Raw genomic sequence first — 16,725 nt, 5'->3', positions numbered from 1 at the left:
TTTTTCCACTGCCTTATAATTAGGAGAGCCCTGTCTTGTTGGCCCACCAGATCTCAAAGGCATTGATAGCCTATTGCCAAGCAAAATATTTCCGGTTTTCCCTTCTTGGTGTGTTGGTATTAGCATGTTTAGCCTCTTTGTAGCCGTGTAGCAAATGCTAATTAGGTTCACCTGGTAGAAATCTTAAGTTTGTGCTTGGATCTGTTAGATCTGTACTCCTTACCAATAAAAATTTTATTTTTCTAAGAGATGTTCTTCCAAGTCGAATGTCCATATGGCTCACTCAGCGTGGGCCTAAATATCTTCCACCTCTTGTTCTGCTAAGCTGAAGAGAGGTTTCTCATTGCTTTCTGTAGCCATGTACTTCTGGGGTCACTTAGAAGAACCAAACGACCCCCTGCCCAAATCTTTTCGGAGGTCCTATAATACTACAATATAATTTAATGACCATTGCTGCCTCCTTTTTTCCTTTCCTTTTGCTGGGGTGTGAATATGCTCTAACCTGGCAAAAAGCAACTTTGTGGGTCGACATTTGCCCACCGACGTTCTTTTAACCAGTGAGGAAAGCGTGCCTCTGGTCCTATGAAATCAGGATCCTTTCCAGAAATGTGTCTAGTCAAAGAATTTTGTGCAGATCAAATCCAAACCTGAAGCTTTTAATTAAAATCTTTGATTAAACTCGGCTCGGCAGTCAACGTTCAGAATAACTCACGACCCGATGCCGTCTTCCCGCGGAATATCTCCCGGTTCCTCACGTTGCTAAAAGGTGCGCAGAACTAAAGAAAACATTGATTGCAAGTGGATTTGCTTTGGTAGGAATCGGTCCTAATAGCAAACACTTGGATTCTGTTACCCTAATTAACTTTTTAATTGACCAGGCAACTCTGCCGCTGCATCTTTATTTTTATCAGCAGGGATGTCGGCTTTGCTCTTCTTTTGGGGGGACTTTTAATCCCTCGCAATAAAAACTAACGTGCTAAAAGAGACCCGAAACATTGCATTGTTTCTGAACCTGGCTTAACTGGTACGACAGCCCGAGTTTCACTTTCCAGAGTGACTCTCTTATTGCTGGGTTTCCTCTGACTACTTCAGTGGTCTTGCTGGCGCAGTGAATTCCCTGTCTGTTGGAGGGCCCTGAGGTCCCAGCCAGGCTGGGATATTTGGACATACTTTATCTATTTGTTACTGTTGGCTTTTCAGTTTGGTATGTGCGTCATGTTTTTTGTTTTTGTTTTTTTTTTTAAATATAGTTTTATCTGTTCAGGAATTGTTTTACCGAACAATGAAGTTAATCCAAATGCCTGTCTGAAATGCATCCCTTCACAATGGGAATTGGAGTCTCCTTGGTACAATGCCCATTTTCCAGCAGGGAATGCACCATGACTGTTTGCGATGAACCACAAGCCGATCCACGTCTCTCCCTACTGAATATCTTATTTCTAGGGCCTGCTTACCAGGAGGGCTGCAAGTTAAAATGGGATGTTTCTGCCTTGGCAATTTGTGGTGTAGAACTGAAATTTGGCACTGAATTTCATAGACTTCATAGAGGCTGGAAGGGACCTCGCGCGGTCGTCGGGTCCAGCCCCCTGCCCAAGGGGCAGGAAGTCAGCTGGGGTCCAATGAGCCCAGCAAGGTGAGCATCCAAGCATTTCTTGAAGGGTATCCAGAGTAGGTGCTTGCACCACATTTGGGGGGAGCCTATTCCAGACTCTGGAGACTCAGACGGTAAAGCAGTTTTTCCTTATGTCCAGGCTAAAATGGTCTTTTGCAATAGTTCCTCGAGAACTGGCTGTAAAATACAGTGATGGGATTTATCCGAGCGATTGGCTTTTTCTTTTCTTCTTCTTTTTTTTTAAAGCAGATTTTTTTTTTTCAGTTGTTATATATTATGACTGATGCACCTGGAAAGTTGGTAATTGCATCTGGCTGCTTTTATGACAGAAGATGAACCAAAAGAAGACAAAATTATGCTTGTCCAGTAGCAAAGAAAGATGGCAACAGTAGGCTTGCAATGGTTTTCAACCTTTTTTTTCATTTGTGGCCCCCTAAAAAAATGTGGAATGGGGGTGCGGACCCCTTTGACTTGCAAATGTAGGTTTTCACCTACTCTTGATTGATCATAGCCATCTTTTGGGGACCCCTTAGACAGTTTGTGGATCCCCAGGGGTTCTCCACTACAGGTTGGAAACCACTGTTTATAGTCCATTTTAAAGACTGACCTGCATTTTAAAATGTAGTGGACAAGATGGAAGATGATCCTTCCCCTACCCCCACACAAGCCAAGGAGCGTTGCTGGTTTAATCAACTTGCTTGGAATATTTTGGGAGCTCAAACAGTAAATTGGCTTCTTCCTTGTGGCGCACAGAGAGGGGAAGCTTGAAATAGTTGGCATACCACTTCTATGGGGTGGGTTTTTTTTACTTTCTAGGCTCCAGTGGATAGATAGCTTATCAGGTAAGTACTTTATAAATGACACCCAAAACGTTCTTTCTTCTCGCTTGAGAATAACTTTGGGAAGCCTGGAAGAGGTGAAGATTTGTCAGTATTAAACTCAACGTCTAGGTTGTCGATGTCCTTTTTCAGATTGCATGGTTATACCAGCCCAGCCACTGGGATTACCAGAGCAACTCGTACCGGAGGTGCAGACGGGCAAATTCAGCTGTAATTTGGGTGCTTCAGGCTGCCTCAATGCTATATTAAATAACATCACTATAGTGTATAATGAAACAATGCTTAGAAGCCATTATTGTTGCCCCGTCTAGTGTGGACCGACATAGACTTGGTCCATCCTTGCGCCTACAGGTTGCTAATCCAGCAGGTGTTTGTCCCAAAATAGCTGATCACCTTGCTCATTACTCTCCAGCTGATCCATAGATCCACTTTCTTGGTAGTTGTCTTTCTCTCCAGCAGATCCATAGATACAGTGCTATCCTTTCTTCTTTCTTCCCCATCTAGCTCTGAATCCTTAATATGCATCAAGTGGAGAAAGCCCTGAGCTGGGAACACTTGAACCCAGAACAGAAGCTTTCTCTCTGTCCAGCGTGGCCTTTCTGACATTTTAGTAGTGCCAATTTTTTTATTTATTTATTTTTTTTAAGAGCTCTCAAATGGCTAAGCATATGCTTGGGACCCCTTTAGACTATCTACACTTCAGTCGCCAGGCATACGTGGGCAAACAAAGCTGATTTCTCTGCCGTGGTCCTGGGATTGTCGGGATTGCAGTCTGCTCTTGATGGATCTCCTCAACCTGGCATTTCACTTCGTAGTCTGTTGCGAGTTTGGTGGCTTTAATTTCGGGTTTAGAGCAGAACTACTCTAGACGTTTCTTAACCCACGAAGCAAAACCAAAGCACAAAATTGTAGCAGAGTAAAGTGTTCGTATTGGTTTCCCCCAAATTAAGACCCAGCTGTAAACACAATTGCTAGCTTTGACTGGTATCGTCATCTGCCCAGTGTGTTTTTAATATTTTGAATGAAGGTACCGTGGGAGGGAATCAGCCTTGCAAAGCGGCTGTAGTCAACAGGTGTCCAAGAAAATGCAATTACATTTTAGAAATGAGCAGATGACCACGCGTTTCATTACCCTTCGATGATGACAAAAGGTGTACGTGGTCCTGCTTTGCAGCTTGGCCGACGATAAATTTATTGTGGCAGGTTTTGCAGACTTCGAACTGAAAATGTGTCAGAGCCATAGGTGTTCTCTTGTTAAAGCGAACCGGTGTGGCTGCGCTTTTGCATGATGCAAATGCTAGTTTGGCTAACTTTGTTACGTGCCCTCCAAAAGAGCAGGCCTGTTGTTCATGGGGTTGGTACCTGCACAGATGATTTTGCCTACGATTTGCAATTCTTATATTGTACTCGTGTTTGAGTAAGTGGAGGATTGCATGGAAGTGTACATATGTTGAAGTCTCCATATTAGACTTCTAGGCTATATTTTCAGCGTGTGCATGGTTGTGTGGGAGAGACGGACTGTGCGTGTGTATTTTTTTTTACAGGATGCTCTGAATGCAAAGCCGAGGGCACTTGTAACAGTCATACAAAGATTAAGGGCTTTCCCAGTCTCCAGCTACTTTAATTCTACCCCACCTCCTAATTATTAACTAACCACACAGTTACTAGCTCTTTTGAGGCAATACCAAGCTTGCATTTTTGTAGCCCATACTTTTAAGTATGGAGTTTTGTGGTCAGCAGGCAGATGCCGGCCTGATTTGAATAGTCTGAGTTTCATTTTTTCCTTAAAGCACGGATTCAACCTTTTTATGTTTTAAAAAAAAAAATGCAGCATACCCCCAAACTTCAAACGATTCCTCTGCACTTGGAGTAGATGTTTTACAACTTGCAAGTAAAGTAGAAGGCAGGGTAGAGTTTCACCTTTTATAGACTAACTAATCGGAGACTGCCAACTTGCAAATAAATTGTACAGCCATAGCAAAAATATAGAAGCAAGAGGGCCATGCGAGACTGAATCCAACCTCCGTGCTCAAGGCAGCATCATCCCCACCTGAACCATCCCAGACCATGTTGTTTCTAATTTGCACTCGGATGTTTCCAGTGACGGAGATTTCTAGGAAATCTCTTCTGCCACTTAGCCACCCCTACAGATAGTCGAGAGATTAAGATGATCTTCCTAAATCTCCTTGTTGCAATTTAAATCCATTGCTTTTTTTTTTTTCTCTCTCTCTCTTTCTGACCCATGTAAACAGAGAGAGCATTTGGTCTCCATCTTCCGTTATCCCAATCTTTTTGGTTCTCCTTTTAATGAGACCCGTCATCCCTTCTCTGTGCTCCCCAGACTAAATAATCCCAACTTTCCATGACTGTCATCATTTTCTAGGCTGCTAATCACAGGTGTGCTCTTCTTGGCTCTTCCCAGCTTGTCCACTTTATGTACCGTGCCCGAATTTGGACTCTTGCTGCAGGTGAGACTTTTACCGGTGCTGAATGGAAGCACTGCAGTTAACAGTGCTCCTGTCAACATAGCCTAGTATACAGCTAGCCTTTCTTTTACAGGCCAGTGCAGTGCTCCTGTAATCAGCTTGTGATCCACTATAACCCCCACGGTCCTTTTCTGCAGTGATGCAGTCTGTGAGCACGATCTGGTGTGCAGTGCTGCCTGATGGAGCTGCTTGGGGTTGGCAATTTGGCATCAGGAGGTGCTACAGTGTTATATGGCCACTGCTTCTCCACTGCCACGTTTTTGGACCTACGGGGAAACCTGTGGACCTGATTTATACGGTTCCGCAGGCCAGGAGTAGAGCACCTCTGAACTAAGGCCTTTTGACTCTTAACTCGATCCTTTTTTTTTTTTTTTTTTTTTTTTTTAAGTGCCCACTACCTCACCCAGTTGGGTGTCCACCGCAAATTTATTAAGTGCACTCTTAGTTCCATCATCCCAGTCATTAATCTGTTAAGCCTGAGCTACAATTAATTAAAAACAGAGTCCATTAAGAACCTGGCATCTATTTCAATGCTATTTTTTTTTTCTTCTAAATGATGTAACTGGGAAAAAGAGGGGAATGGGGGAAATGGGAGATCTCTAAAGTCCCCAGACATCAATTTAATCTGAGACCATCAGTGCCATCTATGAGTCTATGCTATTATATGATGTGAGCGGGGAGCAGAGTTGAGGCGTTTTTGGATGCATCAACTCTGCATTTTGTTAAGGCTGTATTTTTTGTACGCTAGCTCTGAATTTTTCCTTTTTGTTTTGCAAAACTTGCTTCAATCATAATTAACAACCACCCTCTGTATTTTTACCTGAGGGGTGTCTGTAGAGGGGTGTCTATAAATGATAGATAGATAGATAGATAGATAGATAGATAGATAGATAGATAGATAGATAGAAGGAAAATTCTTTCTATCTATCAGTCTTAACATCCTCTAAGAAAACCCCTTTGGGAACAATGCATGGACTCTGTCCACAATGGGCAAAGAACTGTACATTGCAACCGTTGTATGGCATACAAGGGTTAAATGCTGTCAACTTTCCTGACTGTTCCCTCTTATAGAAATTGGTGTAGCTCGTCCCTCCCGTTTTTCAAGAACATGACGGCGGTAAGCGCGGAGTAGCTGAACCTGGAACGGTTATGCTTGCATGCCCCGTAGACTAACTTGTAAGAGCTTATATGGGTATCATTCAAGAGTTGCACCATTCAATGCCCAGTGTTAAGGCTAAGGCGACTCCTTATGGTTCTCCCAGTTCTACGGAGCAAACCCATTGGCCGCATTTTTATTATTTAATGAACTACAGCTTGCAGATAAATGGTTTGAAAGTACTTATGCTGGAGAGCAGCCATCCTCATTCCCAAAGAAAAAGCAGATTTGGGGTTGCTAAATTAAAACGGCAGCAGAGGGCTTGTTAATATTTCTGCGTTGGCTCGTGGTGCCAAAACACTTGTTTGCCAAACCAGCGAAGAGGGACAGCCCTGTAATTCAAGCATGTACTGCCTGCCTTGGGAAGCAGCTTTCTTAAAGAAATGTGGGACTGCTTTCCCATGGCACTATTGCAAGGTACAGATGTGCTTGCAACCTCCAGTGTTCAAAAATCATAAAGGTATTAAAGAGAACCATGAATTGCTAGTACTTAAGGCAATGAAGGGGTCCCTGTTTTCAACATTTTCCCAACTCCAAGAGCTAGAATCATACCATTTTTATTTTTATTTTATTTTATTTTATTTTTTTTTACCCTTGAAGTCATGATGTTCATGCAATTGCATAATTTTGAGAGCTGGGGCTTTAGGAAAAAAAAACCCAGCCAATATTATGAGACATCTAATTTGATGAGGGAGCGAATTTGGCTTTGCGCCACCAAATGCCTTCTGTTAGCAGAGTTGTTATTAATTTTTACTTGCTTGGAGTGCTTGAGGGTAAAATACAGCTGGAAAGGAAATTTAAAAAAAAAAAAAAAAATTGGTCTCGGTGTTCACGGCATTAACAGTGGCATTACCCCTTCATTCAAAAACAAAGCTAGGCTTATTTTTGTTGCTGCCTTGTGGATATGGATAGCATTAGGTCTCTCCTAGCTCCCAGTTCTTTCATTTCTCATGTTACACAAATGCAGTTAATAAGGGGGAAAGTGGGAATCTACCTACAACCAGGTGCGGGTTTCTGAGTCTGTCAATGCCAAGACGTCTGCTCGTGGTCTTGCACCGTATGTGGCTGTCAGCACAATGTGGCATCCGTCTAAATGAGGGCTGACCTTTGGAAATGGTTGACTTCTGGGGACCGTGCTGCCTTCATGCTACTGACTGTATTGCCTCAGTTAGCATTCAGAATTGTGCACGTATGGCCATGGGTAATTTGGTGCCAGTTTGATTTTTTTGGCTTATTTAAAATTAAGTTACCCGAGCTTTTCTTCATCACGGATTGGAAAATAGAGTGAAAACAGGCTCTCAAATCCTCTACCATCCCTTCCCATTGTTCTCTTGCTATTGGTGGATGATGCATGTATAGGCCCAACGTTTAATTGATATTTCCAGAGCGGATCAGGTTTTGCTTCTTTCCTACCACTTTTTGCATTCGGAGAGTTTATCTCATGAAAAGCGCTTTAATCGTGCGTATGTATCAAGTTGATTAGCATACAAGACGAAGCAGCTGTTGATTGGACATAGCTTTATTACCGGGAGAACCAAATGCGTGGATTTGCCAAGGCACGCGGGACCGTGGCAGCACGCGGCTGTCTGTGGCCACTCTGGTTGGCTGCTTTTTCGCACCTTTTGTAAAATCTCCCACTTGACTGCAGACTTTAAATGGGGACCGTGGCTTTGTCCCACAACTGTTGCTAATGGGGGAGCTGGCAGGGTGGCTTCTTTAAGGTCACCGGCTGTATCCCAGTTAAGAAGCTGTTTCCCTTTCCTCTCTACCTTTGCCAAACTTCAGGCATTTAGGTTGAGGTTTTCTGTGGTGAGCCGCTGCCTCAGGCCAACTTTTAAAATATTTGCCAAAGCTGCTGCTGTTCAGGATAACGAGATTTAGCATTGCGCATGTAAAGCAAATTCTCGTGGTCCTTTTTGATTGGCCCTAGCCCTGCCATAACTTGGAGCAAGGTCTCAACATTTGCCAGCGGGCTGATCTTCGTGTCAGGGATGCATTTTTTTTTTTATTTTTTTTTTTTTTTCCTGCAAGAGCAGAAGTCTTCCTAGACTTGGCCAACTTTTATAATCACTTAGAAAAACCCATTCCTTTTGCTAGCAGACAAAATACCGGACGATTCAGTCTGCACTGAGCATGTCCTGTCTTTCTCATGTTCTGCTGCCGGACAGGCCATATATCTGCCATTCAAGCATGCTCCCCCCAGCATTACAGGCCAAAACCAGACTGTCCCAGTAATGGGTTGTAACTGGGACTTGCTTGAGGGGCAGCCATGATGCCCCCTAGTGCCCATGCAACCGGTACCCAGCTCTGCCTTTAGGGTACTGTCCCCCTCTCGCCTGCTGCGTCTTGATATACCTATTGCATTGAAAGGGGGGCTGCCTAGGGGTCCTAGCATGAACCTCAATCTGCTGAATAGCCAGCAAGTCCCTCCTGGACACTGCTGGTCTCAATCCTGCCCTTAAACTGCATGGGCACTCCTCACTGCCCGTGTCTCAGGGCACCTGTAAGCGTTAAGGGCTGATTACATGGCTCTGACCACCCCTTTGTACCATGCCCAGGCCTATCGGGCTCTGTCCATGCCTCTCTCAGGCTTTTTTTTTTTTTCCCCCTTCCCCCTACTTCTGGCTTTGTTAAATGGGTGCACCAGGTCTGGATGAGTTGGGGCTGGGTATCGAAACTCTTCAGAGGGGCTCTTGTCTCTACTGCATGACCTTCTGCTAGAGCTCGGGCAGCACGGAGGAGAAAGCTCTTATTTTTAAACGTGGAGGGGACCAACTAATTAGGAGACTGGACCTCGCGGATCCCAGTCTGAACCCAGAATGATTAACTTCCCCATCCGCATTACTTGCACCTAGAATAGCGGAGCGCTCCACAGACATACTTTTGTTCGGTGCTGGTTGGGGCTCTGTTTCATTTAGCGTGTACTTAAATTTTTTTTTATAGTTGCTCAGCAACCCCAGCACATACCTGAGTAGGTGGCTCTTAAATACCAAGTATTATAATACAGTGATCTTTCCAATACCTATGAAGCACTTCCCATCTTTTAAAACAGTGCCAAGCAAGACGAGCATATTGATTAGTACCTATGGGGACTTCCACGGGAACAATATGGATAGCAATGCAGGTCACTTGAGTTTTAACTCATGGCAGACTCGGGTAATGCTTGAGATTTTGCACAGGATGGATCTTTGCTCAAATCGAAGGTGAAATATTAGACAGGCATTGGACTAAAATCTGTTGCCTGTTTTTATGTTCCCACTTCAGGGAGTGGAGGGTTGTTCTTCCGTGTTTTTTGAGCAAAATGGATTCCTACTACTGAAGCCTGATTAAAATATTTAATGATATGGAAACATAAGGCAGCCAAAATATGCCAACGGCAACAGAATCTCAGTCCAAATCACCTTAAAACAAAAATCAAAACTCCAGGATAATTGAACAGTTTCTTCTGTCATCTGCGGCCTCCTCTATATTCTTTCGGTCAGGCTAGGAGTGTCTCTCGGGTCTCCCTGCGGGGATGAGCGGTTGCCAGATCTTTCTTTTTTTTTTCCTCCAAAAAGCGCTCTCCTTAATTGCTGAGGCAGACTCGAGAGAGGAAGCCAAGTACCTACCTGCCTGCCAGTCGGGAAATCAAAATGCTTAGTTCAGACCACGAGCAAACGGTGAATGGGCTTCAAGGATGAAAAATGAAATGACAGTGATTTTTGTGCGTGCTAATTAAGAGATCCCCACCAGTTTGGCTCTTAGAGGCAGGAAGCTCTTGGGCTTCGTCTGTTATTGGCCCGAGGACTTGAGGAAAGTTGCTGGACGTGTGAAAGCGTGCCCAACAGCTCCCCCAACTATTTGGTCGGCCCAATAAAAGCTATTGCAAAAAAGCCTGGACTCTGACCTCTCCTTGAGCATCCCAACAATACCGCAAGGCAGAAGTTACTTGGTGCCAAGGTGGACACCGGCCCACGAGGTGGTTGGTGTTTGTACAATCCATCTTTTGGAAAAATGTTATAGATAATCCAGTTATGTTCAGTGCCTTTTTTTTTTTGAGAAGGGAAGAATTAAGTAGCTAGAAACCTCCCCGTCCCCATTTAGTTTGGGGATTGCAGTGGTGCGAGCTTTGAAATGTGGGTACCTGTTTGCCATGCCATGCTGCTTCTCCATCCCTCACTCCGATGCCCAGCTCCCCTGGCACTGCAACCACCAGCTCCTTCGCGCTCAACCCTCATCCTGGTTGACTCTTTTTGGAAGGGAAGATCAGCAAATCCTTCCATGACCTGTTCGCTCCTGCCCAGCTCTGCTAGTTTCCCATTCGTCTCTATTGCAGACCCTGGCCATGGCTGGTTTAGTTTTACCAGCCCTTTGTAATCCCGTCTCCTTCCAGCTGTTGACCTCCCCGCCCCACTTTCTTAACCTCATTCTTTCTAATGTACCCGTTTCAAGCTTTTCCCTCCCATCTCTTAAAAGGTTGGTCCTTTTCCCAGCTGCCACCTCCTGTCTACTCTCTGGTCTCATTCTTTCCTTCGCTTCCAAGCCTTCAAGCCGTGTTGTCCATAATGCCTGCCGTGCAGTTCCCCTTCAAATCCATGCTAAGACCTTTCCAGGCTTCTACTATTTGCTCCACTAACACTGGTTTTGCCATTGTCCTTGGTGGCGATTTTACTTGGCCAGATCTGAAGCTGTTGATCTTCATGAGACTGCTTCTGTTGGTCTCGTCTGGCTCTGAGCATCAGCCAGCCTCAGCTCCCCACTCCCTCGGCTGCATCTAAGTGCTGAGAAACTACATCATGCGTGTCCTGGGCTGGGTGCATTGGATGTAAAGCTGTATTTGTTAGCAGCATACTTTAAACCACGTTTCTGCTCGTAGCTTTTACAGGTGTGCACGTTATACAAGAGGGAAGGATTGCAGTTGCTTTACACTTGCTCTTGGGTTGATTTTGAAGAACCGAGTTCGGTGTGGGCAACTCCGCCGTTTCCACTGGGACTATCGTGACTCCACAGCACCCGAGTAACTGCGGCATTGAATGCAGCTGAGAGAGCTACTAATCTTATGATTACCTGGTACAATTAATTGCTTGAAGCTCATCCACCAGCGTGGAAGCTGCAGCCTGTGTGCCAGGCTAGTCTTGATTGGCAAGGGTCAAGGAAACCAGAGGTACCAGATTACACTGGTTACATGGTAGACACAAGTTTCTGTAACCATAACCAAAAGTGGGGAAGACAGTGGTGGTGCTGAGCCACATGCAGAATTGCTTTCAAGTAACTCCCCATGTCCTTCAAAATGTCCCAACCACCAAAAGACCCAGTGCTTGTCAGCTGGTCTGCATCAGCCCAGGTCTACTATTGGAAGTAGAGGTCATGGGGTGAAAGTCACCCAAATTGTCCAAAAGTGGCACTGGCTACAACTCAGGCTTTTGTCCTTTCCAGATATTGCCACACCTCCCTGACCATGGGTTATCTGGTGCCAATTTGATTTTTTTTTTTTTTTTTTTTTTTTTTTTAATGGAGTTACCCAAGCTTTTCTTCATCATGGATGAACTCTGATTGGAAAACAGTGTGAAAACTGTAGATTAAGTAGGTATTGTATCACTTGTAAGAAGTGATCACTATTTCCCTGTGTAATGCTAGGCTGGAGATGGAGATGCTTATTTGCTTCCTACGCAGCAGCATGAAAATTAAGTTTTGAGACAACGGTAGTGAATTTAAGCATACAATTCCAGTTGCCTCCTTTTCCAGCTGTTCTTCCTTTCCTTTGATCTCCTGCAGATGAATATAGAATTGTAGACTCATAGAAAATGAGGGTTGAAGGGACCTCAGGAGGTCGTATCTAGTCCAAGCCCCTGCTGCAAGCAGGACCAGCCCCAACTACATCATCCCAGCCAAGGCTATGTCTAGCTGGGTCTTAAAAACTGCCAAGGATGGAGACTCCACCACCTCCCTGGGGAGCCTCTTCCAGTGTCTTACTATCCTCCTTGTGAGCGAGCTTTTCCTAATATCCAACCTCAACTTCCCTTGCTGCAGCTTGAGCCCATTGCTCCTTCTGTCATCTGCCCCCACTGAGACCAGCCCAGCTCCATCCTCTTTGCAGCCCCCCTGCAGGGAGGTGAAGGCTGCTGTTCAATCCCCCTCGGTCTTCTCTTCTCCAGACTAAATCAGCCCAGGTCCCTCTGCCTCTCCTCACCAGTCCTGTCCCCCAGCCCCCAAACCATTTTATTTGCCCTTTGCTGGACTCTCTCCAATGTGTCCACATCCGTTTCTATAGTGGGGAGGCTCAAACCTGGACACCGGACTCCAGGCTGGACACGGTACTTATACATATATGGCGACTTGTAGGCATGGGCCCAGATGAAGACTTGCCTTCAGGTTGCTCTTTTAACCATGGAGGATACAGTACTGGACTGTTTGTTAGTTTTAGTTATGGCAAACCATTTCTAGAGCACTAATGCATCCTTCCTCGGACTCCTCTGGAAGCACTTGGGAAGGATCCTTCAGAAACGGTGGAAATGCACCTGCAACGTGCCATTTATAGCAGAGGAAGCATGCTTCACTTTTCGTTGTGGGGGATGCACAATGCAAAGTAAGTCATGTGTGTGCGTGTACACACGTGTGTTGGGGTGGGGAGGGAGTTATATAGGTCACCTTTTGATTTTCTGTAAAGCACTAAAAGACCTAAGCCTGCGATGATAAATCAAATAGACCCATATGCATTTCATCGTCTGCAGGTTGAGAGCTGGGATATGTTTCTGATTTCATCCCGGAAGATGCACAGTATGCATCTTCCTATTAGTCAGCACATCTTGCAAGAACAAACGCTGGAAGATAATTTGCAACAGGATGTGCTGAAGTTCAAGTGTCAGAGTTGATGGAGTTCCTGTTTGCGGTCTTGAAACTAGACAGTGTTGTTGTGGTGGTGGCAGTGTGTCAACCCCCTCTCCTTAAAAATGTATTTTACATATAAGTTCAAGACTGCCAAGAACTCAAACTTCGTGCAAGGCTTTTAAAAGTGCCATCAGCATTTTATTTTCCATTACGTGGTATCAGTTTATGCCTCCAAACTGGTTGTGTAAGCTTGCTGTGGTGTTAAAATGCACTGCCAAAATGTATCTGCTTGCTTCAGGCAATTTTTGTATGCAATGATGTATAATATCATTGCCACAAAGAGGGTAGAATCTGCCTGAATAACTTGGGTAATTCAAAACTGGACACTGCAAGGCCTGCAATAATTGGTATATGCTATACATTTAATAATTGGTATGTACTATACATTTACATGCACAAATGTATTTCAGCTGCTTTCAGGACTCGTAGTAGAGATGTTTTTTTTATTAGACCAACAAGATTTTTGCAAAAATCTTTGCAAAAATTAAAAGCTTATCATCTCTGCTATGAGTCCTGATTGCTTTTCCTCCTAGACTGATCCGACTACAGCCTAGATACCTTTCAGCTGCTTTGCAACAAAAGGCCGTAGTGATATAGTTTCTCTATCTGAATGAGACTCCATCATAATTATTAATGTTGCAGAAGAGCCCAAATTGGCTCCTTTGAACAAATGTGGTCTTACTTTCTTGGTGTGTTCCCTTATCTGATTAGCCGTCATCCCTGCCCTGGCCCCATAGTCGGGGTACGTGTGGAAAATGCACAAGTCTCAATGGTTGCATCACCCAGTATCTTGCTTGTTAGACCAGACGGTTTTAACGTGGTCAGGTTTGAAATAATGGATCCGAGGTTGATCTCCCACAGTGCTAGTTATTGATCAAATGGTAAACCTGACTTTCTAGTTGGGGGGCCAGCTGCCTCTATTGAAAGGTTCACGGAGTGATTGTTAAGCACTTGCTTTACTGTCGCCAGTTTGGCAGATGAAATTTCTAAATCGGCCCCTTACCTTTGATAGGGGCTAAGGGTGAAGTTTCATGGTAGTTCGACCATAGTAAGGGCACTCTGAACACAAGCACCCTGTCGTTAAAGCTTGTTAACTTGTGCCAGGTGCCCTTGAGTGTCTCGGTTACACCACTTCAGATGAGGGTTAACTCTGGGCTGGGCTGCCTGGCTTGCGTTAGGGTAACTTCTGTCTGCTCCACGTAGATCGAAGAAGCGATTTGCAAATCCTCCAGCATCCCAGGATGCACTGCCCCCAGCCCTTCCACCCAGAACAGGGATTGAGCTCAGCTGTCCTGGTGCCTAGCTGCTCCCTGTTTGCTAGCCCTCTAGCAACCAATCGGAGCCATTCAGGGAAGAAATGGTATTAACACTTAGTGGCTGATTGTGCACGGCACGTTTTAAGTTTAGCACTGCTTAACTGGCCACGGGTTTGGTATGGCCTACGTGCAACACGTCGCTTCACTCTAAATGCTATTGAAATGGGATGCTTAATGCAATTGCTGCCCTTCAGTGCATTGAAATGGGGTCTGAAGACCCCTTAAACAAGTTTCATCTATCTCGGAGACGTCTCGATGTCATAGCCCCCCACTTGCACGTATTTAACACGGGTCAGCTTCATATGTTGGTAGCCTCTGGGTAGAGACTAAACCCTGCATGGACATGGCCAAGTCCCTGTCCTCCACATCACTAGGCCTAGTTTTAAAGAGCAGGGCAGGTGTACGCACATGAACAGAAGGCTTCGTTCTCCAGGGCTGTCGCTCCAACCTTTTCAGCGGCATGGCATTAGAATCAAATAATTCTGTATAGACCTTGAGAACGATAAAACAAAACCCTTTTATTTTATTTGGGGGGGGGGAGGATTTCTCTATAGCTCGTACAGAATAAATTTTATTGTGTATTGTACTTTACTCGGGCTCTTTTTAAGATCTTGTTTTTAAACACAAGTTACTTGATTTCCCTGAACATGTTGCATGCTACCTCCTGGGTGAGAGGCCTCATCGATGCCAAAAGATAGGGCAGCATTTTGCTACATACCGATGATCTTGTAAGGTCCCCTCCAGTCCCCAACTTCTATGAACCTATCGAGTCAAGGCCGAGCTGTTTCACACCGTGCTCCCGAATACGTACCTCTCTGACCTTTGCGGATGTCAAAGCAGAGAATCCTTCTGACCGTTTTGGGGCGGATGTTCCTCACTAAGATTAAAAGATCCATTATTTTGGCTTGTGAAATATGTTGGAGAAGCGTGAACGTCGATGGTGTTTGGTTTGATGGCACGCAAAGCGCAAAGGATGTAACGAAGCTTTGTGTTTAATCTTCTGGACAGGTTACCTTAAGTGTGACACAGATGACGGCTGCGAGAACAAAGAAGAAGCAGGAGGAGAAGAGCTCTTTGACACTGTAAACTCTTCAATCGTGTCCGGGGACAGTATCCGGTTCTTTGTGAATGTCAATTTGGACGTACAACAGAATGTAGCTGGTAAGTGCACCGACTTTTTCATATATGTTGTTTTTAATCAACATTTTGGAGAGTCCAACTGCAGTGGCTACTTCTCCACCTTATATTGAAAGGTATTTACCCTTCAGATATCTGCCTGTAGCATCCATGAGACCATTTTCAAGCTCAGGCATCTTTCCAGGGCACGTAAGCATCTCCTAATAGGCACCAATCACCCCAAGTCCTTTCAACTTTTGATAGGAAAACACTTGGTGGAGGTAAAGAACAGGTGCTTTTAAAATTGAAGCTCCCACATCTTCTAGGCTTCCTCCGAACCGTCCCGATTCCCACAAGCGCTGCAAACCAACCAACTCCGGTGCATCTGAATATCGGTGTATTTGTGCAGTGCCTAAAAGTGAACCTGAAATTTGAACTTTAAGCATGTGCCTGAAAATGTGGGTGCTATAGTGTCCACCCAGTTCTTCTGTATGCGTTCAGTCTGTGCCGCATGTGGCTACTGCTCATGAGATTAAAGAAAGTATTGCAGGGGGAGAATCCCAATTTTTGAAGGGGGTTTTGTTTCATTCAGTTATCGAGGTTGGTTGTGACCACTTGTGCTACGGTCATCAGTGGCGCACTGTTTGCCTCCTGACTCTTTTCAATGAACTGAATACAACCAGAAAGCTTTCTGTCCTTAAATGTTAACACTTTGGAAATGGCATCAGTTAATACAACTCTGCACTTCCGGATCGGTTTTGTTTTTGGTTTGATAACGCTGCTTTTCCTTTCGACTCAGTTTAAAACGCGCACACATGCACATAAAAGGGGCGAAGATGACACGTGAACAAATGCACCTGCCGTGAACTCGTGAATTTAGTAACCTTAGAAAAATCAAATGTGTTTGCTGACCCATGTTCTTTTAATGTCCCCTTTTCTAGTTGATGCATCTCAATGCCCCTGACAGACGGATCTAAACTTTTTTTTTTTTTAAGGCCGTTTGTCTGTCTGGGCAGCAGTTAACCCAACTGATGCATCATAACATTGGTGCTACAGTAAATGAAGCCAACCCATGTTGGAGGCACGGAGTCAGCAAGAGTTGCTCGTGATCCGATTATTTTGCTTGCTTTTGATAAGCTAGTCGTTATCAGGGCTTAACATCTGAACTCGGTTCCTGCCTGAGGAGCTTGTATTATAAAGGCACCAGCAGGTGCTAGAGTCTGTTTGTGTTTGCAATTCAAGATGGGATGAGGTAGGAAAAGTTGCCTGTTTTTTTTAATGGAGTTTACCTCTCCTTCCAACTTTCCTGGCAATGGCTTTTATGCAGCTCTGG

General features: G+C 44.7%; 1 protein-coding gene across 1 annotated transcript in view; it reads left to right on the top strand.

Annotated features, from left to right (window-relative positions):
- The window catches only part of SLC4A11 (solute carrier family 4 member 11), a 154,275-nt gene that overhangs the window by 45,253 nt on the left and 92,297 nt on the right, over positions 1-16,725 (top strand). The window contains exon 3 of the mRNA XM_025200690.1: positions 15,285-15,437. Within this exon, the coding sequence (XP_025056475.1) occupies positions 15,285-15,437 (153 nt within the window). The remainder of the gene's footprint in view (positions 1-15,284; positions 15,438-16,725) is intronic.

This window comes from Alligator sinensis, unplaced genomic scaffold (genome assembly GCF_000455745.1).
Source record: "Alligator sinensis unplaced genomic scaffold, ASM45574v1 scaffold12_1, whole genome shotgun sequence".
Classification (NCBI taxonomy): Eukaryota; Metazoa; Chordata; order Crocodylia; family Alligatoridae; genus Alligator; species Alligator sinensis.
This window is presented reverse-complemented; position numbering and strand designations above follow the sequence as displayed.